The 24,405-nt window shown below is 38.0% G+C and overlaps 1 protein-coding gene and 1 long non-coding RNA gene across 2 annotated transcripts; both read left to right on the top strand.

Annotated features, from left to right (window-relative positions):
• Window positions 1-252: 252 nt before the first annotated feature.
• LOC131147676 (josephin-like protein) lies at window positions 253-6,709 on the top strand. Its single transcript, XM_058097192.1, has 5 exons — window positions 253-470; window positions 969-1,426; window positions 4,915-4,933; window positions 5,256-5,339; window positions 5,945-6,709. The coding sequence occupies exons 1-5, from the start codon at window positions 327-329 to the stop codon at window positions 6,326-6,328; spliced, it is 1,089 nt and encodes a 362-aa protein (XP_057953175.1). The 5' UTR covers window positions 253-326; the 3' UTR covers window positions 6,329-6,709.
• Window positions 6,710-6,835: 126 nt separating this feature from the next.
• On the top strand, window positions 6,836-15,255 carry LOC131147708 (uncharacterized). Its single transcript, XR_009134898.1, has 2 exons — window positions 6,836-6,968; window positions 15,005-15,255. It is a non-coding gene; the product is annotated as an uncharacterized LOC131147708 (long non-coding RNA).
• Window positions 15,256-24,405: the final 9,150 nt, after the last annotated feature.

Genomic DNA, 24,405 nt, shown 5'->3' with positions numbered 1-24,405 from the left:
GTTTGTATTTAGGGTTAATAAATTACTATTTTGTCTCTGGGTATTTGTATATATAATTACTGTAATGTTCTCTATTGGCTTGTAATGAAAATTGTATTTTCATTTCTTGATTCACTTAAAAATTTGAAATCACTCATATCATAAATTGAGATATTTGAGCTTAACTGATTTCAAAAAAGATAGTTCTGCATGCTTAAAAAAATAATACAAGCGGTGAAGATTAAGTATTGTAATTTAACTCGACTCCTCAAAAACCCATGGCTTTGTCCTTCTAACCCCACGAGCTAAGCACAGATGAAGCTCATAAACCCAACTCAAAACCCTAGATGTCTTCCCTCGAGCCCGCGATTCCCCTGTCTTATCAACGATTCATTTACCGTGAGAAGATGGCAGCGCATAGCCCTCAGATCTACCACGAGAAGCAACGACTGCAATTCTGCCTCTTGCACTCCCTCAATAATCTCTTTCAGGTCTTCGTCTCCGCCTCCCTCCTTTTGTTCGTTTTTGTTTCAATGCAAATCAGCCCTGCGAAAGGGGAAAATTCCTGGAAAAAATGTTCGCAATTTTTCTTTCAAAGTGCGGTTGCTCTTGTACAGGGGATATTTTCTCGGGAAAATCTCCTTAATAATTCTTTTTCCCCTTTTGAAGTTTGCTTAGAAACAAATGGGGCCCTTTTGCTTGTAATTTTATAGAGTTAAACGTTGAGTTGATAGCTGAATTTTTAACTTTTTTTTAATTATTGTAAAGTTTTTTTAATGTAATTATAGAATCTCATTCGATTTAATTTCAGTTTAACAATTATCTTGTGGATTAAAATGATTTTGAATGTGCAATTGTCACATTTAAAAAATTAAAATTTTAAAATCACCAACTTAGAACGTTTTGAGCTCTAATTACATTACGCAAATCTTTTATTGCTTGATCTCATCTTCCACGGAATCGCTGGTAACTGGTGCGTCGTAGTTCAGGAGAAGGACGCGTTCACGCGGGCAAACCTGAACGCAATCGCCGAAAGACTTGTTCATGACGATCCCAGCCAGGAGACCTGGACGCCAATGTCGGTTCTCTTCAAGCCCCATCACAATGTGCTGACCGGAAACTATGACATAAACGTTCTCATTGCGGCCATAGAAGGGAAAGGTAAGTCGGTGGTCTGGCACGATCGCCGGAATAGCGCTTCTTCGATCGACATGGACAACGATAAGTTAATGGGCATTGTGATTAATGTGCCGGTGAGAAGATTTGGTGGGATTTGGAGGAGCAGGCACTGGATCACGCTGAGAAGGATAGGGGGAGTTTGGTACAACTTGGACAGTGATCTCCCAACTCCTCAGGCTTTCGAAGGTGCTGAGGGAGTTCAAGTGTTCTTGCATGGTGTCACCACTGTTGGTGGGGAGGTTTTGCTTGTCATGAATGATGATGAACTGTGAGGTTAATCTTCTTCCCCTTTGGATTTATGAAATAACTGAACTAGAGTTTCAGAGAAAGATGTAGATTTCAAGTTATGATTGTAAGTTAGTTTGTAATTGTACATGAGCTTGTGCAGTTATCTTGGTCTTGTGCTTCCTTGTGATTATTTTAAAGCTCAAGGCTTTGTTTAGAACCCTTGACGTAAGAATGAAAAGGAATGGTTCACTTCTATTTATGTGTTTATATAGCCTAGGTAGCGATTGAATCGTTCAAATGTATAAGATATTTTTATTTTTTCATTGTAATAAAAGGACGATTGCATCATTTTGGAATATAAAAACCTATTCTTCCCACCTAGCTTGACATTCTTACACCCTGATTGGATTTTCAATTTCAGAGTTTCGTGGTTTGGGTTCAGGAGCAGGGCTCATTAGGAATGACTCCCAACATGCTTGTTTGAAATGCAAATTCATTTCCATTCTTGTGTATTTATTCCATCACCCTTTGCAACAAATTTAAATGGGATTTCATTTCGAAAGTCAATTCAATTATTATTTAGACATTCGACCATGCCTTTTGAATGATTGAGTTATAAATAAATTCTAGCAAATTCTCTTGGTTTGTATTTCGAATGAAAAGGTTTTATTTATATGTGCTTCCTATTTCATTCCTCCTTAAAGGAAATGCTTGAAGGAGGAGGGTGGGTTTGTTGGGAACAGTAACGGCATTTTATTCCTAATTCTCATGTATTCTTGTAAAGTGTACCTTTTTAGAGAATAGTAATCCAGCCAAGTCTATTTCTACGCATAGCAAACATTGGATTTTGTTGAAAAGAGGAGACATTAAGACAATCATAGTTGGGAATGGTGTTTGATGATTTGTCCCTTAAGAGAACTAAAGGTGTGCAATTATTTGGCTGGGCAGATGCTGACTGATTTTACACTCACATATTTGCTATTTTCTTGGACTCTTTTAACTTGAAGCAGTGTCAATAAGGGAACATTTCTTGATTGATCATGTTGATGCGGACAAATCTTTCTTTCTTTCTTTTTTCTTCTTCTTTTTCTTTTTCTTCTTCTTTTTTCAAAGTTTCAAATGGGTTATCTGCAGTCAATGGATTGAAACAGAGCATGTAGTATTAGTAGAAGAGAATATTGTTCATTTCAGAAAATGAGTCAATCAGTGGCACCCTAGCTAGTAGAAGAAAATTCTCTCGATTGGGTGAATTGGCAGAAAAGGATTCATGTAGCCAACTCCACCTAATGGGACTTAAAGGCTTGTTATTGTTTTCATCGCGGTCTAACAAATGGCACCCCAGATGTATACTTAATTTATCATCCAGAAAAAGTGACAATCAACACGGCCAACAAAGAGAGCCACATAGAGAAGCTCCAAAATCCAAACAACAAATCAACACGCCAATAAACTAAACCCCACACTAGAATCAACAAAAGAAACCCTAAAAAACCAATCACCCCGAACTAGAACTGCAGCACTCTGCTATAAAGTGTTATTACAACTCTATGCAAGTATTCATCCATCATTTTTTGTGTTGGCTGCAAAATTTATGCATAAAAAATGGTGCCACGCATTCCAGAATTTTATGTTAAATATGGTATGGCATGAATGCAATGGGTTTCAGGGCAGAAATTTAATGAGCCACCAATGGGATAAAAGATGAGAACAGAAACCCTTCTCCCCTCCTTTTGGATGAAAGCTTGCCTACACAATTGCCTTTGGGCTGAAGTCAACATAGCATCAGTTACGGCAAACATCTTGTCTTAGATGTTGTGCCTTTGTCCTTCCCAATGACGTTAATCAGGGCAGCTGCCCATCCCATTTCTTATCATTTCGATGAGAGAAAATCATGCTCTGTGTCTCCCCTGCTTGTTTGCAGAGTGTTTCTCCCATTTTAGTGGTAGGTTTTATGCTGTCAACCTAGCATGAACCTCCCCCTCTCTAGGCTTGGGACCAGCTGTGCACAAATACATAGCAATTCCACACAGCAAAAGGAAGGTTAATTGGAAAATACATATTGCAGATGGATTCATTGTTGGCTTTTTGTTTGTGTGGAGGATGGGTGAAAGTAACAGCAATTGCAGGGATCCATTTAATGGAGGCTAGAGATTGTTCTGTGGTTGCTATATGGTTAATTGTTTCACAGTATAATTTGCAACCGAGGAAAAATGATGCAAAAGGGTTTGTTGAGTTGTTGAAAACAAAATTTTATTTTTTATTTTTAAAGAAAGTTTTGTTTTCCAGTTTTTCAACATCTACGTGAAAAATTTAGATAATAATAAAAGATAATTTCCAAGTTTTGAGTACAAATGTGGAAAAGTAAAGTGACATTTTTGTAGTTATTTAAAAAATAAAGAATATTTTCTACAACAAAACAGGCCCCAAATGTCTTTGATCAAAGTTTTGAAGTTGGGTGTGGGTTTTGGCAGACGATCTACTTGAAAATAAGCACGGATAGGGAGATTCCTGAACTAGTTAACCTTTTGAGGTGTTGCTGAATCCATGGGCAGGCAAGAGACAATGTGACGAACTGAAACATCTTAGTAGCCATGGAAAAGAAAGTAGAAGCGATTTCTATAGTAGTGGGAGCGGAATTGGAGCTGCCCAAACCATGAAAACAGGGTTGTGGGAGAGCAATTCGAGCCCATGCTGCTAATCCTTAATAGACTTGTGTGGCTTTCGCTGATTTCCCCCCCTCCCCCTAAGAAACATACAAGCCAAAGAAAAATGAAAATGCAAAATCGATGACTCTAGATGATTTGATGGATGGGTAAATTTGGGTGATTAGTAATCCCGTATTACACAATACTTTGAAAAGATTTTAAATGATTAAATTTGTATGGTGCTTAAATATGTCCACTTTTCAGTAAGATATATCTAACATATCATGTAACACACCCCTCGTCTAATTTAGATTTTAGATCTCTTGTGTTTCCTCCAACACTAGGCTTGCTTTTATCCCGAGTAGATGTCTTGTTTCATAGGGATGAGGCTTAGGTGAAGAAATTGAGGCCCTTCAATTCACGGGCTAAACAATCGCAGTTAAGCTGTGCAAATTTTGTATTCCTGTGTTTGTTTTTATGTACCCTTTAGTTCAAGTGAAGTGATGGATTTCACACCATTCAAGTTTAGATTTTATAAACATAAAAGGTTGATAGGTTCATTGGGAGCCCCCTCTCTGTTAAAGGACAAAGCTAAACTAAATGAGAGAAACAGAAGGATTCCCTAAAATACTCGGACCCTTTCTTTTGTCATCTGCAGGAAAGTTTGGAAGAAGAGAATCAAAACCACTGGAAAGCAAAGGGGGCACTGATGTGAGTGGGAAGCACAGTTGTTTCTTCTTCCTTTTACTTCCTCATCCATTCTTCTGTCCTTTTCCCCAAATGGATCCACCACCTCTCCCATTGTTGGACAAATGAACATTTTTGTTTTTGAATTCTTATCTTTCTGGTTCTATTCATTCATTTGATTTAATTTGTAATTCAGGGTAGGCCCATCTTTTCTGGTTTGTTTCACACATGAAACAACATATGGACTTAATTGACCCACAGCATCCAAACTACAGTAGAAATCTTTTATTCCTTCATCTGTAATCTTGCATAGGAGCATCTTCTTCATGGTGGTGTTATTACATCAGTACCCAATGAGCAGAAAAGTGGGTGCTGGACCAAAAAGACACCATAAAAGAAAAAGGGCAAGTTTCCAGCTTTAATTAATTGAACTCAGTGCAAAGAAAGTTAGGTTGCAAGTGTTTCTGTTTCACCAATCAAACATATTATCATCACTAAGAATTTAATGGGGATCCTGAGCTTGTTTTGCAATTGCAGAATGGCCCATCTATTGAGAAGATCTCAATTGAAGAAGATGGAGAATATTATTGCTGGATCTTTGTAGCCTCTAGCATGTCAAGAGTGCCTGCTTATGCCTATGCTATTGGGATTTATCAACAGCACAAGACTCCCACAATTAATTAATTTACTGACTATGAGCCGACAGTAATGCTCCTATCTAGTTTCTTCTCATCACTTTTTTCTTTTTCCCTTATAATGGATGCCATGATTTGAACCCTTGTAGGTGGACATAATAGCATACAAGGCTATGCTTTAGATCCAATAATTCATTTGGCATTGCACTGTTAATTTTGCAGCATCTTGATCACATGGGTTTGGGTGTAAGTTGCTTAACCCTCTGGTGCTTTTCTCTTTCTACCTCTATACTAATGACCGACAAATTATGATTTTGACATCCATGAATTTTTCAACTCTTTTCTCTCCCTTCTTCTTCTTATTCTTTATTTTTTTAAAACACTTTAGTTCAAAAGTAGCGTATGCATCAAAAGTGGAGTGTTTGAGCAGTACCCTTGTTGGTATTCTCCTTTAAATATGTCATAGCTACTTGTACACCCACCCACAACTTCATTTGTGCTCCTTTTCCCACCTACGTCTCTCTCTCTCTCTCTCTCTCTATTGTACGCACAAGTATATATACAAATTTAAGCCAATAATATTGCCAATAGATGTCAACAATTAGAGGGAGTGACCGGATGAGCCAAGGGTTGGATGCTAACGAGAAGACCACTGCCTACCGCAAACAGAGCTCTACCAAGAGAGCAGATGAGGGGAAGAGCACAAAGTTCTTTAGGAATGGCCGGTTTGGCTTACCAAGAAGAAGGCCTGGATTATTTTCACCAGTGAGATTTCTCAAGCATGTTGGTGATAAGATGGCCACAGCTCTACGCGTGCTATCCTTCAGGAGGCGGCCGTCACCTAAGGTTTCCTCAAAGCCGTTCGTAGCTCCCACTGATTCTCACAGAACTGAAGCCATAGAGGACTGCATTGAGTTCATCAACTCTTCCTCTACTTTGCAGAGATCCAATTCTGTTGCTGCAGAGTCTAGCTAGCTAGCTAGAATTAATATAAGTCCTCAGTACTCTTGTTGTGTAGTAGTTCCTGCATGTTTTGAACTTCATTTCTTAGCTTCATCATATCAAAGTTTTGTTTCTTAATATGATATTGTTTGTTTTTACTTCTTGCAGTGAAAGAAAGCAAGCTAGAGAACAAAATTTTTGCCCTTTCTCCAAGCCCTTGTTTCTTCAATTTGTATTACAGCTAGAACTAGTTGAAGATTTTTTTTTTTTTTTTTTAATCAAATTCTTCAAATTCTGTCATGATCCATTTAAAACCTAGGTAGGTTGCCATTTGTGTTTGTGCGTGATCACATTAAATGTTACAGTATGTATTTTGGAGTTACATGTAAATATTTTTCCACGCCTTGAAGATCACATTTCCAATTAATGCACCAAGGCTATAGCTATAGGGCATGGGGACATTGGGGTTGGGGGACCTCTCAATTAATTGCTTTCCTTGCAATTCACAATTTATAAATAAATATGGTTCTATCATTACAGATAGCAATGGAGACAGCACACCAGTATGATAGTTAAGGGTTTCAAGAGGTGGGTGCAGTTGGGGACTCCTGGCAGAAGGGCAAGCACATGACATGGTCTCTCTCTCTCTCTCTCTCATCCCTTGATTGTGAAGGTTTGTCTGTGTGCATACAAATATTAATCCCTAAACTTTTTAACTACAGGGTTAAGTTTAAGTTGTGTAGTCATATTGTTTGATTTGGGTTTAAGTTTATACAAATCGGATCCGGGCGCTTTGGCAATACCCTAAACACATCCTGCTGTTGCCCTGGCCGGTGACAGCATTGTCACATTCATTGCACCGAGCAACCGTACCACTCTTTGAAACATTCTAGTCCATTTTAAGCTACTTTGGACACAAACGAGACAATCAAAAGTTGGGTTGTCACATATACACATGGTCTATTGGACAGTTCATTGGACCGAAGCGGGAGATAGTCTATCTCGGCATCCCTAATGTTTTAAAATTTTTTTTTACTACTGTGTAAGTTCAGCATGCATGCATGCTTATCTTGCTTGCTCATAGGGGAAGACAACCAAGCAACAGATGCAGATGTGGTGATAGCTTAGCTTAGCTTTGGTGGCGGGCTGTGCCCTGTGCCTTGATTTAAGGGGTGAGAGGGACTAATGTCCTGCCCTAATGCATTCATGCTGCCTAATTTTATCCCACCATGACAATGACCATGACCTTACCACCACCACCACCAATGGTGGAACTAGCTAGGGCTGAGGCTCCTATATTTATGTTCAGCAGGAGTACTTGGTCAATGGAGGAGTACAGAGGCATATGGGGTTGTCCGTGGGTGATGGGACGCCATGTCCTCTCTGTGGTTGGGACTGGAGGTCCTTCTGCAGCGTAGGGGTACCCTGTACCCAACATCCCCATATGGGAAGGGATAAGGGTACTGCCCATGGTCCATTCTAGCTTCTCCTTCAGGGCATGGAATGGTAAGGCCAGGCATTTGATTAATGGGTTTGAAACTAGCCCATACCAATGCCATTTTTCGATCTCGGTTCCACCCCGATAATCTTGGGGATCAAGCTCGGGCTACCTCTTCGAATAGCCCAACCCAAACTAGCAAAGACACGAGTGTTTGTTGTTGGTGCGAGTTTGGATCTTGTTCTATTATTTTTAGTGTAGAGATTGAGGTAATTGGCCAGTTTCAAAAAAAAAAAGAAAAAAGAAAGAGCTAAGATTTTGTTTAATTGATCTACGCTACTACAAAGGTATTAATTATTCACTTAACTAACTAAAAACGAGGGGAAAAAAAAAAAAGAAACAAGAAAAAATGTTGTCACTAATGTATGACAATTGATTCGCTATTTTTTTTTTCTTTTTCTTTTGTTCTTTTCATGTTCATGAAAAACATTATAATCAATTTAGTGTTAGTATCTTTCTATTCCTTAAAGTTTAAGGTCATTTTGATCATGCTGCCATCTAAAATGCGGGCCCATTTTCGGTGCCCTACTTCCCCTCTCACCAATGTTAGGCAAGCTACCAAAATATATATATATATTATACTAAAATTGTCCTTTTTAGATCATATGAACTTTTTAGATGTCTTAGATTGTAACAAAATGTGCAACGAAAGTAGCCTTATTCTATTGTTACATATGGGAATACTTGTATAAAAGAGGGATTTATTTGGATTAAGTTTGAGAGCAATTAATATAATCCATATATTTGAAAATTTAAATGATTTCAAAAGGGAAATTTTAGAATAGTATTTTAAAGATTAATTGAATTATAACTTTGGAAAGGAAGTACACTACCAATAATGACCCCAAAACTTTGAGGATAAAGTAAAATTAAATATAGCTTTTTTTTTTTTTCTTTTTTTTTTAGGGTAAAAGAGAGCAACACTTCCTTACTTTATTAGAAAACTCCTCACTTATGGCAGAGGAAAATCGTGGTTTCAACAAACTAAACTACAAATAAATAGAAACAAAATGTAATGAAAAGGAAAACGAAGAGAAAACAACACATTAGACTCTTAAATTAAGGAGGCCAATTTTGTCAAGTTGTATCATACTTCTAACTAGACAAGGTAAAGAATCAAATTCCAGATATCTGATAGTGGTGCCATCCTTTCACTGACGTGCCAAGAAATCTGCAACCTTATTTTCTTCTTTGAATTAGTGAGCAATGGTAAAATTAATCATGGAAAGAGCCTTAAGCAACTCTTCCCAAAAATCCCACAAATACCATACCATGCATCTCTAAGAACAAACCCAATCGACCACTACATTAGTCACATTCAATCTCCACATTCATATAACCCATCTCTTTGCACATCCGCACTCCCTCCGTCAAGGCCCTAAGTTCGGCTTTATTATTAGTGTCATAGCCAAAGAAGGACGAATAAGCACCCAGGAAATCCTCGCTGTAACCTCGAATCACACCACCCCCTCCACAAGTCCTTGGATTCCCACGGCAACTACCATCTACGTTTAGCTTTACGGACCCAACCCGAGGAATCCCCCACTTAACAACACGAGCAGTCCGTGCCTTCGAAGTAATAATTGGAATCTCAAGAGCACTTAGAACTTTTCTATCTTGATTTGAAAGGGATCCGCTTGTTCTTATATTCTATGAAATCCTCTTAAGCCAAACCTTAACTGCCAACCAAACTCCTTCAGCCGATTCCTTAGCACCTTCCATTCGGGCTTTACAACGACGCACTGAAAGTCTCCAAGTTATTAAACTCGGTAAGACACCAATGAGTCGATTTCTTACCATAAGCAAACCATTGTTGAACACAACAAATCCAAGAAACTATAGTCGTATAAGGAACCCCCAAGGTTGTAACGGCAATATCCCAAACCTTCACAGCAATCTTGCTCGAACAAAGCACATGATTCAAGGTTTCTGTTTGCCCTAACTCGCAATAGTTACACCGAGAAGCAAGAGCAATTCCCAAGGATTGAACTTTCTCATCCAACGACAAGCTGTCAAAACGAGCTTTCCGAACACATATGTTGACCTTCTTTGACAACAGATTATGCCACAACCAATCCATATCCCTTACATGTGGCCCTTTGACTCTAATCAAATCCTAAGCACTTGACGACGTGAAGCTTCCTTTATCATTGAGTTTCCATATTAGAATATCCTCACTTTGTCTCCCACAAACAATATTCTAAATGACTTTTTCGGCTTTGTCATTACCAACCAACTCTACTAAGTGCTACCTATCCCAGACACCATACACCCACACATCTTTAATATTCAGCAGAGGGTTTTGTGTATCGCCCCCAAAATATTCTCTGATATAACAATAACAACAACAACAACAACAACAACAATAATAATAATAATAATAATAATAATAATAATAATAATTGTTAGAGAACTCATTCTCAAAACCTAGGTATTAAGGAGAGAGAGCTAAGATGATCTTATACTGGCTCTGGAACTGCTCACAGAGATGATGTGGGATTGCACGTACATTAATACTCCCCCTCGAGCCCATGGGGGAAATGAGGCGACAAGAGCCCATGGGGGGAAATAAGGCGAGGAGAAGTCCAGCCCACGGAGAAACTAAGTAGCCCAAGGCCCTACTCTAATACCATCTTAGAGAGCTCATCCTTAAAAGTCAGTATAAGATCCTCTTAGCTCTCTCTCCTTAATACCTAGGTTTTGAGGATGAGTTCTCTAATAATAATAATAATAATAATATCGTCATCACATGACATCTCTAATACCATATTGTCACATCCCCACTTTGTTGTTTTTTTTTTTCCTTTTCATAATAATCATAATACATATATTCATAATATTTCAAATATTACATCTATATCTATCCACTGATTGCGGAAGCTAAAATAGACCTTTCCAACACTATCCATACTAGAGTACTATCTCCCAACCATTACTACACCATTTTCCCAAGCCAGAACTATAATCCAAAAATTACCAAAAAAAATTTATATACGTCGATTCATATCAACACTTACCCTACCTGTAATATCTACACCCCGACCCTGAGCTCCTAGGCTTGCTTTCCTAGCGATTTGAAATATCCGTTGGGGCGAGACACCACTCAGTAAGACGAAATAAATTATTATCAATGTGTGGCAAATGAGTTCTAGTGTAACAACATTCATCCATTAATTAACTTTAAATGAAATAGCATTTATAAGCTGCATTCACACCTATATAATTGCATAACACATATTTCTTTTCAGTTTATAATTTGGCTCAAAGGCCCCATTCATAAAAAGATCTACAAATTACGTGATCCATACATATCGAGCACTCGCTCAGAGGCATTACATATCGTCATCCCCCAATTCAGGAAGCCCTCAACTAAAGTCCCGAGAATTGGGGCGTTTCGTATCGTCGTCCCCCTTTGCCTTTCCTCTAGTGGTAACATTCAATTCATATCAAGCACTCACTGAGAGGCGTTATGTTTCGCCGTCCCCCAATTCAGTAAGCCCTCAAGTTAAAATCTCGAGAATCGGGTCGTTTCGTATTGCCGTCCCACTTTGCCTTTCGCCACAATTATTGGGGATTTTCGTGTCATCGTCCCGTTTTGCCTTTTTCCATAGTTACTTTAACAACATTAGTATTTCCACAATTTCCATTCATTCACATGATCGTATCAAACTATCAAATTCGCAACTCGGTATTAAACCGTTATAAAATCACAACTCAGTATAAATTCACATTTCTGTATTCAATCATATCTCAGTATAATATCTTAACTTGGTATATCATTATAACTCAGTATAAAAATCACATTTTTGCATACAATCATATCTCAGTATAATATCTCAACTTGGTATATCATCATAACTCAATATAAAAATCACATTTCTGTATAAAATCACAATTTCACTACCTAATATCACAAAAGATATTCCAACCAATTTATTTATGCAATTATCACCATTTATTCTTATGCCACACAATTTCAATGCTTAAATCATAATTTGACAAACTACCCGGGAAAAATATATATTGTTGGAAACAAGGGTATGATCATCTCCACAATTTTTACTTAAACTCATAATATACATTTTTCAGGAAAACTGAGATGATTACCCTACTCACTTGGTTTTTTTCCCCCAAATACATGTATAATAATCAATTTCCATTTTCCTAAATCATTCAGAAAATCATATACAACATTACCGTACTCATATTTTCAGTTTAATTGGTTAAATTTTAAAAATAAGTTGACATAATTTATTCCCCTTACCTGTTTCTGAAAATATGCCTAATACGTTCCTTGGAATACACCCCAACTTACCAAACTTGGCGAGGAGAGAGATATGCCTGCAAGCCTGGAGAAGGGAGAGAGACAATCGGAGGCATACTGGGGCTCCGAGAAGGCTTAGGAGAGTGAGAGAAGTAAGGAAAAAATGAATTTTAGGGAAGGAGGGTCGCAACCCTAGCAGAGGAAAGGGAGAGGAGAGGAAGAAAAATGGAAATAAAATGACTTAGACTCTATTTATGGCTTCTCAGTCTGGGACGAAACCGTCGATGGTTTCCTAAAATCAAACATAATTCTCCCGTGTTTCTTCCTTAATGTCTCTCGGTAACTTGAAACCGTTGACAGTTTTCCTGAGATTGCTGAAAACTTCGGCGGTTTGGTCTCACCAAACCATGCACACACACAAAACCGTTGACAATTGTCCAGAGACTCCTCAAATCGTCGACGGTTTGGTCCTGCACCAAACCAAATTTCTCCTTTTATTATTTTTTCTATTATTTTTATTTTTCGGGTCTCTACATCCTCCCCTCATAAAAATTTCATCCTCTAAATTTGCCAATTAGCATCTGGAATCCCTTTAAATGGTAACCTTGCACTATAGAAGATCCGGTAGCAACCCACATAGCGGCACCATCCCAAATTTATTAATAACTCTCACTTATGGTGGAGGAATACTGTGGTTACAACAAAGGTTTCTAGGAGATTACAAGTAATCACAAAAAAAAAAAAATTCTCCCAAAACCACTAAAACATAAAACTATCACATTTAGGTTTACAATCAAATACACCCAACTGGACAACCTGCACAAGACATGCTTACATATATCCGAATACTTACCTGAATAGTCACACTGACCTGCCTAGTGTTGGGTCTTGTCAGATAACTTCAGGTACTTCTGGCATATCTCCTCTTCTAATTCCCATGTGGCTTCCTCAACTGCATGATTTCTCTAAAGTACTTTTACCAACAAAATTTTTGTAGTATACAATTCTTGCTCCTTCCAATCTAGGAACTAAATTGGCACTTCATCATATAATAAGGTGTTACTTATTTCCAATGACTCTTAACTTATCACATGCGAAGGATCTAGGGCATATTTTCTCATCATGGACACATGAAACATGTCATGGATCCTAGATAATACTGGGGGTAAAGCTATTCTGTAGGCAACTAGACCAATCCTTTCCAATATCTCGAATGACATAATATACCTAGGGCTTAGCTTACCTTTCTTCTCAAATCTCATAATCATTTTCATTAGAGCAATCGTCAAGAATATCTTTTGTAACAACCCAAAGAATAATAGTATTTAAATAATAAAGAGGGAGGGAAATGGAAACAGTAACAGAAGGAGGTAGCCGAGATCGTCGACGAACGCTTTAAGATGCAATGACCTGAGAAAATTTATCATGTTCTCGTTGACGAACACAAGGGATTCATCGACGAGGGTACAAAAGGGCGTCGACGAAGACAAGTTTCGTTGACGAGAAGATACTGAGAGACTATTTTCTAAACTCTGAAATTTGTCGATAAGAAGATGGTGTTTGTCGACGAACCTTCTTCATGACCTTGTCGACGAGATGACGTGGCTCATCGACGAAGGCCAGTGTATAAATAGTATTAAACTCGGATTTTAAGTAGAATTTTCAGCAAAAACTTTACTTTCTCTCTCCTATTCAGTTTCTCTCCCTTCTCTCTTCGATTCCGACCCCATTAGTCGTCGGATCGACGATCTGAGGCCACCACGATGCTCTTGGGGAAGTTCTCTTCAAGTCTGTCGGAGTGGATCGTCGGTGGGACGGAGTTGGATTTCATCCCAGATTCAAGGTAAGGTCTTTTAAGAAAAAATTGGCTTTCCAGTATTTGTAGGAAATGCAGTAGACATTAAAATAGTGATATTTTGTTCTAGGATACATATGGTTTTCAGGGTGTTGAGTGGAGAACCTTGCGGGTGTAGGACCCATCATAGTAGGGGATTTTTAGCAAGAATCAGGTAAGGGAAATATACTATGTTAGGCAGTTCTAGAATGATTTTCAGTATGAAATGTATATTTTTACTAGGTTATTATTCACAGCATAACTTTATACAGTTTATCAATTATGAATAATATGTTTTAATTACTGTGTGGCTTGAGAATATAGATATAGTATAGAAACATGCTTTACAGAATATACAGACAATAGATATGTTTTATAGCAATTACAAAATACCATGATTATATAGTTTTACAGTTCCATGACATACAAATTTACAGTTAATCTCAGAAACACAGTTGATATAGATACAATTTACTACAGCGTCATGGTTAATACAGTTATTACAGAATCATGGTAAAATAGATAGTTGTATATAGAGATGTATTATATAGTATCAGACCCTAATGGACCATTACATATACAGTTTATAGAGCACGGTACCGTAGCTATATACAGTATAAAGTGCAACCACCTATTCAGATAATATGTGGTAGGTAGGTCGATCGCATACCCACGAGTGGACAGGCTCCCCAGATATGGGTTGAGGAGGGCTAATCAAACTGACAGAGCATAGTGGTTTATCCTAGTTGGCCAGCCAGGATAGATCCCGCCTACGGGCCGCACAACCCTGTCATGAGGGGTTAAATCATGACATATAGTTATCCATCTAGGGAAGTTTTCAGTTATTATTATGTATGTACAGTTTCACAGAAATAGGGAATATACGTATATATATATTAAAAGTATTATGTATAGAAACCTAAGATACAGATATGTTAAGCAACATGGGAAAGGTGGTGATTTATATTATTTGTATTATATTTACAGATTCAGTTATACATGATTATATAGAAACAGATCTTCATAGTATTGTAATTCATTTGCCACACACTAGCGATAGCATATTTCATCTTACTGAGCGTCGTCTCATTCCATTAAATTAATATTTTTCAGGTGATCCAGGTAGGCGAGCAGATCAAGCTCGCAAATAGAGGAGGTTACAGTTCAGGCCTACCAGTAGAGTGATTACTTTAGGAAGGTTACTCAGTTGAGGGTATTTTGGGAAACAGTCGTATATGTATATTTTGGGAACATTTTAGCACTTTAGTATTGTATATTTTCTTGATTGTATTTATATGAATTCCGCTTCTCGTTGCTTAGGTTGATGGTTTGGTTTAATCTAGGAGGTATCAGAGCATTATAAATTTCATAGTATATATAAATAAATAAAAAACTGAACTGGAAAATAAATAGTAGGTCGTTACATTTTATTCCCCACGTCAAACTCCAATTCTCGTCGGAGAGTATCAACATAACTCTTCTGCCGACTCTGAACTGTTTTGATTCTATCCCGTATGAGTTTGATCTTTTCAGAAGTATGCTGAATAATTTCTAGCCCCAAAATCTGTCATTTCCTAACCTCATCCCAATACAGTTGAGATCGGCACCTTCAGCCATACAACGCTTCATACGACGTCATCCCAATTCTGGCCTGGTAACTATTGTTGTAGGCGAACTCTATTAACGGCATAGACTGAATCCAACTTCTTTCGAAATCCAACACACATGCCCGTAACATATCTTATGAGATCTGGATTATTCTCTCTGATTGTCCATCAGTTTGGGGGTAAAATGTTGTATTGAAAGTCAACTGAGATCCCAAGGACCCTTGCAAACTTTTCCAAAACTATGAAGTAAATCGTGGATCTCGATCTAATACGATGAACACTACTACGTCGTGGAGTCTAACTATCTCCTGTATGTATAGATCTGTTAATCTATTCATGGAATAGGTGACTTTGATTGGAAAGAAGTGTGCAGTTTTTGTTAGACGGTCATGTTGGCCTTTTGAGTCCGATCTCTGTTTTGATGTTGACAAACACAAGTGTCTCATGTGTGTGCCTAGTGTTTTGAACATGTTTTCAATTCAGAATGCACACACAAAAGAGGAAGATGGAAGCTAGAAAGGACTTAAAGCTCACATCATACTGGCGTATTCCATGAAGAGAAGAACAAAGAAGAAATAAGACATTTATTTATTTCAATTGTAATTGCATTTAGTTTTTTATCTTTGGTCTATAATAATGCATACATCTGCATGATATGGATGGATTGAATGCTCAGATGACCATAGACTGACCTTAGGGCACTTACACTTTATACAAAACTTTTTCATAAAAAGATAATATCTTACAAATGTTTTAATATAACTTTAGGGTCAAAGACACGTTAGATTTTTAGGCTTAATTTAAAAGTCCAATCGACCAAACAAACCGTAGGCCAAAAAGTCAACGTTTGACTAAGTCTTGGTCGACCGACTGATCTGCGTTATAAATGCTTCGGTCGACCGAACAGCGTAAAAGTCAAATATTTGACTTGGTTCGGTCGACCGGCCCATTTTTGAACTGTGCTTCCTCAGTCGACCTAACTTCAAAAATACATTTTTCAAAATTCCCCGGCCGACTGAACCTGTAGTTCAAAATGAGCTCAATCGAGCGAAATTCAAAGAGCGGTCAACCAAACCTAAGCCATAATCGACCGAACCTACGAAGGGTTTTGAATCGCCTTGAGACGGTCGACCAAATGCATAGTTCAAAATTGTCACGGACGACCGAACTTATTAATATGGTCGACTGAACCTTTTCTATGGTTGACCGAATCTCTCGAGTTGGGTTATTTTCCAGAGCTAATTAAACTTAATTTTTTCATTAAACAATTTGGAAAATACCCAACGTGTCCCTAACGGTCAAAATTTTCTAAAAATCTATATATACCCCTTTATTTTCTTAGATTAACAATTTTGATTAACTCCAAATTCTCTCTAAACCTTTGTTAATCAAAGTTCCCCCAAATCAATTTTTATTGCTAAAATTATTCTTTTGGGGCAAAATCTTTTAACAAAACTCTCCAACTCTCTTCCATTCACTTATTTCAAAATCACTTTGGAAGAGAGTATATTTATTTTGGGCATTTTATTTACATATACTCTCACTTAGCACTTAATCTTTGAAAACCATTTTTGAGAGTCTCGCTTGGGTTTTCTCGGGTTATTTCTTTGATAAATATTTTTGGGAGAAAATTATTTATAGCACAAATATTTTTTTGAACTTAAATTCCTAGATTCTCCAAATATTATTTATTTACAAAAATATTTATAGGAGAACATAATACTCATTTTCTATATATATTTTATTTGTGCAAATTTATTTGATAGCACCCTTTCTCTTTTGAGCATAATGCATATCATAAGAGATTGCATATATTTAGAGCTTAAATGTGTACATTTATGCTTGTATGTTTCAGAAGCATTTTTATGTACAAAAATGATTTTAATGCATCGATTGGGTTCAGCTCGGAATTGAATTGGGGAGTCTCAACCTCGTAAGTGAGATCGGTTTGGTTCAGCCCGAAAATTTAACTGGGGAGTCTCTGCCCCGTAAGAGAGGCAAGTTGGGCTCAGCATTATAATTGAGTTGGGGTTTACCTTACCTCGTAAGGAAAGTTTGTAACAACTTTTGCTCCGTCCATTTAAGTGAGTAGGGATAGTAGAATCCTTGGGGGGTATGCCCAAGATGGGGACGTAGGCTGATTTGGCTGAACCTCAATAACAAATATCGTGTTTCTCTCTATCCTTATCTCATTTAATTACTACACTTTAACTTCCGCATGTGTATGCTTTCATTTATCATTATAATTATTTGCATGCACACTTTTATTTAAATAAGATATGTTCCACGTGTATGTCTTGATTTATCGTTTAATTAATTTACATACACACGTGAAAATGGGATATGATATGTGGCGAATCGACGTAAATATTTAAATTAGCCGAAAAGTTTTAAACCCAATTCACTCCCCTCTTGAGATCACACCAAATTCAACAAGTCAACAATTACCCAAATGACATTTTTTCCATGCAATGCTAACAGTAACCCCATTACATGGTGATGTGCTCCCACTTCCACTCAGGAATATGGAGTGGTTGCAATGGTCTAGCTGGTCTCTAGTTTTTAGCTTTCACCTGCTGACACGTAAGACACTGCTCCACGAACTGGGCAATCTCCCTCTTCATATTGATCCACCAGAAAGACTCTCGCAAATCCCGATACATTTTAAGGCTTCCTGGATGCACTGTATAGAGATAGCTATGAGCCACTTTCAGAATTGTTCTTTTGATCTCTATATCATATAGCACGCATAATCAGGCGTGAAACCTTAAAATCCATCATCTGTGACATTAAAATTTGCCCTTAGTCCACTCCGTACCTTATTCATAATTTTTTCCAACTCTACATCATTCTTCTATGTGACCTTAATTCGTTCCAGTAAGGTCGATTGGATCAACAAATTAGTAATCAAAGCTTGATGATTCCCTTCCACTATTTCCACATCATATCTTTCCAAATCCATTATAATTTGATGTTAAGCTACCACTGCCGAGACTGCCACATTTCCTAACTTTCGACTCAATGCATCAGCTACCACATTTGCTTTCCCTGGGTGGTAGCTAATGGTACAACCATAATCTTTTATCAGTTCTGGTCATCTCCTCTGTCTCATATTCAACTCCTTTTGCATGAAGATGTACTTAAGACTTTTATGATCAGTATAAATCTCACACCTTTCACCATACAAGTAGTGTCTCCAAATTTTCAGTGCAAGAACCACTGCTACTAATTCCAATTCATGCGTCGAGTAATTCTTCTCGTATTCCTTGAGCTTCCGAGAAGTGTACGCAATAACTTTTTCCCATTGCATCAGTACGCACCCAAGTCCTTTCCAAGACGTATCACTATAAATCACAAAACCACCTTCCCCTGAAGGAATTGTCAATACCGGTGCAGTGATGAGTCGCTGTTTTAACTCCTGGAAGCTTTGTTCACATTTATATGTCCACTCGTATTTTACATTCTTCCTTGTCAACTTGGTCAATGGACCTGATAATTTACAAAAGCCTTCCACAAATCGATGGTAATATCTTGCTAGACTTAAGAAACTCCAGACCTCATGAACATTCTTCGGTCTTGCCCAGTTTACCATTGTCTTTATCTTACTTGGGTCCACAAAAATACCATCCCTGGATACCACATGCCCGAGGAATGCAACTCTTTCCAACTAGAATTCACATTTCTTAAATTTAGCATACAACCTCCTTTCTCTCAACACCTGAAGTACCATCCTCAAATGATTTTCATGCTCATTGGGACTGCTGAATAAACTAGAATGTCATCTATGAACACCACCACAAACCGATCCAGATATTCATGGAAAACCCTATTCATAAGATCCATAAATGCAGCAGGAGCATTAGTCAGTTCGAATGACATAACTAAGAATTCATAATGGTCATACCTAGTTCGGAATGCAGTCTTTGGAACATCCTCTGCCTTAACCTTCACCTGATGGTACCTGAATCGAAGATCAATCTTAGAGAAAAGTCATGCTCCCTGGAGTTGGTCAAATAAATCATTTATACGGGGAAGTGGATACTTGGTCTTAACAGTCACCTTGTTTATTTCCCAGAAATCGATACACATTTTCATCAACCCATCTTTCTTTTTAACAAATAACACTGGTGCTCCCTATGGTGACACACTAGGTCTGATAAATCCTTTATCCAGTAACTCCTATAACTGTTCCTTCAACTCCTTTAATTCAGCTGGAGCAATTTTGTACAAAGCCCTAGAGATTTGTGTCGTTCCTGGAAGTAGATCAATGGCAAATTCAACTTCACGGTCGGGAGGACCCCCAGGTAACTCCTCCGAAAATATATCAGGGAAATTCCTCATTATTGGGATATCCTCAAGTTTTACTTCTCCTTTCGGTGCCTCCTTCACACAAGCTAAGTACCCCTAACACCCATCCAAGAGTGGCCTTTTTGCTTGCATAACCGACAGTATTTGTGGCGAGGCGTGCACACACGACCCAACAAATCTGTACTTCTGCTCCCCTTGAGGTCTGAACACCACTTCCTTTTTATAACAGTCAATACTAGCATAACTGGAGGCTAGCCAGTCCATCCTTAGAATCACGTCAAATCCATGCATATCAAAAACCACTAGATTAGCAGGTAACGTTCTCCCCTGAATACTGATTGGATAGTCCTTAAGAACCCTCATACACACCACCACGGTCCCTATCGATGTGACCACCGATAAATCTATATCTAGAAGCTGAGCTTCTATCCCACATAATTTGATATACTCTCGAGATATAAATGAGTGTGTTGCCCCTGAATCAAATAATACGATAGCTTTATTTGACAATAATAAAATGTTACCTGTCACCACGTCACTTGCATTTTCTACTTCTCCTAGTGTAAAAGAATAAACTCGCGTCGGGGCGGTGTTCCTCTGATGGCCACCTCGGGGTGCCTGACTATCTCCCCGGAATTGACGAATAGGGTGCATTGATTGGCTGCGCATGACAGTCTCGTGCAATATGGCTGGGCCGAAAGCACCGATAACAGATGTTCGTCCCCACACGAAATTCCCCTCAATGTCTCCTATTACACCTGGGACAAGGAGGGTGTAGCGGATTATTTTGCCCCACTCGATTCCTCATTTCAGACCTCTGGCCTACGTTATTCATGTTTCTTGTCCACAAACCCTGACTCGTACCGTCTTGAAAACTAAGAGGCACGAGCTTCTTCCTCTAATTAGGCATCCCTACACTTCTCTGCAAGCTGGTTTCCAATACCATGGGTTTACCTACCAATTCTTAGAAATTCTGTACCTAAAAAGCCACTATCTGCTCGTAGATCTCCCGTCTCAAGCATTTCTCAAACCTTCTCGCCTTCCTCGCCTCATCTGGAACCATATACGGGGCGAAGCGGGACAACTCAACAAACCTAGATGCGTACCGCTGTACGGTCAAATGCCCCTGAGTCAAGTTTATAAACTCCTCCACCTTAGCTTCCTTGGTGGCAGTGAGGAAGTATCTGTCGAAGAAGAATATTTCCTTGAAATGATTCCAAGTCATAGCCACAAGTCCTAGCCTCTGTTCCTCCAACAGTTTTACTTATCTCCACCATCGCTTGGCCTCCCCAACCAATTTAAAAGTAGCATACTGAACTTTCTGTTCCTTTGTGCAGTGCAGGACTGCCGACAGCTCCTCTGTCTCCTGAACCCAGTTCTCTACCTAAATCAGATCATTTCCACTTGCAAAAGTCGGGGGATTCATGAGAGTAAATTGCTCGATGGTGCATCCCTAGTCTGCAAGTGGGCAATTCTGCCCCCTAGAATGCCACCTAATCTCCGTCATAACTTGTCGCGCTAAACCTCGCAGCACAATAGATGTATCAATATCATCCTTGCTTGAAGCCCCCAAACTGCTACTTCCCCCGGCATCCACATTCTTATCTCTGGAGCCCATCTTGTAAAAGGACAGGAGAACTAATTTAGAATCCCAATGTCGTAACATGATTAACTAAGAAACTATAAAATGCATTATATCCTCATACTAACACACTTAAACTCTCCTTTATAGACTTTACCTGCACAAATAATCAATGTAACTTCCAAATTCTCAATTTTAGGTTCAATCTTTACTGCTTAGAAACAGAACCGTTAATGGTATGTCATAATTTTCCTGAAACCATCGCCTTAGGAAATTCACAGAAGATCGTCACAAAATTTCTACCTCTAGGTTGCGAGACGAAACCCAAAATTTCAATTAACTTAGGATATTCCACTTTGCTATGCATCATCTACCCAATCCACCATACAACACATAGCCTATCCCATTCCTATCTTTTCTCAACTCATTCCTATATTCTTGTAATATTATCCGCTAAAGTCTGCAGAACCTAACAACCTAGACTCTGATGATGCCACAACTGTAACGCCCCCAAAATACTCTCTAATATAATAATATCGTCATTACATGACATCTTTGATACCATACTGTCACATCCCCACTTTGTTGTTTTTTTTTTTTTTTTTTTTTTTCATAATAATCATAAAAAATATATTCATAATATTTCAAATATTACATCTGTATCCATCCATTGCCCACGGAAGCAAAAATAGACCTTTCCAACACTATCCATACTAGAGTACTACCTCCCAACCATTACAAGACCATTTTCCCAAGTCAGAACTATAACCTAAAAATTACTAAAAAATATTTATATATGCCGATTCATATCAGCACTTACCCTACCTGTAATATCTACACCCCAACTTTGAGCTCCTAGGCTTGCTTTCCTAGCGATCCTGAAATGTTGAAATATTCGTTGGGGTGAGACACCTATCAGTAAGACGGAATAAATTATTATCAGTGTGTGGAAAATGAGTTCTAATGTAACAACATTCATCCATTAATTAACTTTAAATGAAATAACATTTATAAACTGCACTCACACCTATACAATTGCATAACACATATTTCTTTTCATTTCTCAATTTGGCTCAAAGGCCCCATTCATAAAAAGATCTACAAATTATGTGATACATACATATCGAGCACTCGCTAAGAGGTGTTACGTATTGTCGTCCCCCCAATTCAGCAAGCCCTTGGACTAAAGTCCTGACAATTGGGACGTTTCATATTGTCGTCCCCCTTTGCCTTTCCTCTAGTGGTAACATCCAGTTCATATCAAGCACTCCCTGAGAGGCGTTACATTTCGTCGTCCCCCAATTCAACAAACCCTCAGGCTAAAATTTCAAGAATCGGGGTGTTTTGTATCACCGTCCACCTTTGCCTTTCCTCACAATTATCGAGGCGTTTCGTATCGCCGTCCCCCTTTTCCTTTTTCCATAGTTACTTTAATAACATTAGTATTTCCACAATTTCCATTCATTCACGTGATCGTATCAAACTATCAAATTCACAACTCAGTATTAAACCATCATAAAATCACAACTCAGTATAAATTCACATTTCTGCATTCAATCATATCTCAGTATAATATCTCAATTTGGTATATCATCATAACTCAGTATAAAAATCACATTTCTGTATACAATCATATCTCAGTATAATATCTCAACTTGGTATATCATCATAACTCAGTATAAAAATCACATTTTTGTATAAAATCACAATTTCACTACCTAATATCACAATATATATTCCAACCAATTTATTCCTACAATTATAACCATTTATTCTCATGCCACACAATTTCAATGCTTAAATCATAATTTGACAAACTACTCAGGGAAAATATATCTTGCTGAAAACAAGGGTATGATCATTTCCACAATTTTTACTTAAACTCATAATATACATTTTTTAGGAAAAATGAGATGATTACCCTGCTCACTTGACTTTTTTTCAAAATACATATATAATAATCAATTTTCATTTTCCTAAATCACTCAAAAATCATATACAAGATTACCGTACTCATATTCTCAGTTTAATTAGTTAAATTTTAAAAATAAGTTGACATAATCCCCTACCTATTCCTGAAAATATGCCTAATACGTTCCCTGGAATACACCCTAACTTCCCAAACTTGGCGAGAAGAGAGAGATTCCTGCAAGCTCGAAGAAGGGAGAGAGACGATCGGAGGCGTACTGGGGCTCCAGGAAGGCTTAGGAGAGTGAGAGAAGCAGGGAAAAATGATCTTTAGGGAAGGAGGGTCGAAACCCTAGCAGAGGAAAGGGAGAGGAGAGGAAGAAAAATGAAAATAAAATGGCTTAGATTCTATTTATAGTTTCTCAGTCTAGGACGAAACCGTCGACGGTTTGGCCTAAAACCAAACCAAATTCTCGTGTGATTCTTCCTCAGAGCCTTTCAGTAACTTGAAACTGTCGACGGTTTTCCAGAGATTGCTGAAATTATCGACAATTTGGTCTCACCAAACCATGCACACACACAAAACTATCGATGGTTTTCCTGAGACTCCTCAAACCATCGACGGTTTGGTCCTACACCAAATCAAATTTCCTTTTTTTATTGTTTTTGTTATTATTTTTATTTTTCGGGACTCTACATTTTGGATATTGTTAAATTGCAAACAAAGCAAGCCACTAGCCAACCAATTATCAAACCAGAATGAACCCTTGCCATTCTTTACCTTCAGCTGCACACTCTTCGTCGCCTGAGGTAAAACCCGCATAACAGATTTCCAAAACCTAGAACTCGAGTCTTTAGGAACCACCATAGAGATATGTCCTTGTTTCACACATTTAGCACTGAAAAAATTTGTCCAAAGATTATCTAAAGTCATGAGCCTTCAAGCAAATTTCATATATAGAGATTTTTGAACTTCACCAAAATCATGAACACCTAAACCACCCTCACTAGTGGGCTTGCACAGCTTAGACCACGATCGCCACTTCACTTTCGGCTTTCCATTTATCTCACCCCAAAAGAATGTTGAAAGGATAGAATTCATCTTATTT

The sequence above is a fragment of the Malania oleifera genome, chromosome 2 (genome assembly GCF_029873635.1).
Source record: "Malania oleifera isolate guangnan ecotype guangnan chromosome 2, ASM2987363v1, whole genome shotgun sequence".
Lineage (NCBI taxonomy): Eukaryota > Viridiplantae > Streptophyta > Magnoliopsida > Santalales > Ximeniaceae > Malania > Malania oleifera.
Note: the sequence above shows the minus strand (reverse complement) of the source record. Positions and strands in the feature narration are given on the sequence as shown.

What these genes read in the sequence shown, in the direction of transcription:
- LOC131147676 (XM_058097192.1), top strand. Translation starts at nt 327, where the DNA reads ATGTCTTCCCTCGAGCCCGCGATTCCCCTGTCTTATCAACGATTCATT. An exon ending in CCCTCAATAATCTCTTTCAG is followed by an intron (nt 471 to 968) that starts GTCTTCGTCTCC and finishes GTCGTAGTTCAG; the next exon opens with GAGAAGGACGCGTTCACGCG. An exon ending in TAGCCTCTAGCATGTCAAGA is followed by an intron (nt 5,340 to 5,944) that starts GTGCCTGCTTAT and finishes TATTGCCAATAG; the next exon opens with ATGTCAACAATTAGAGGGAG.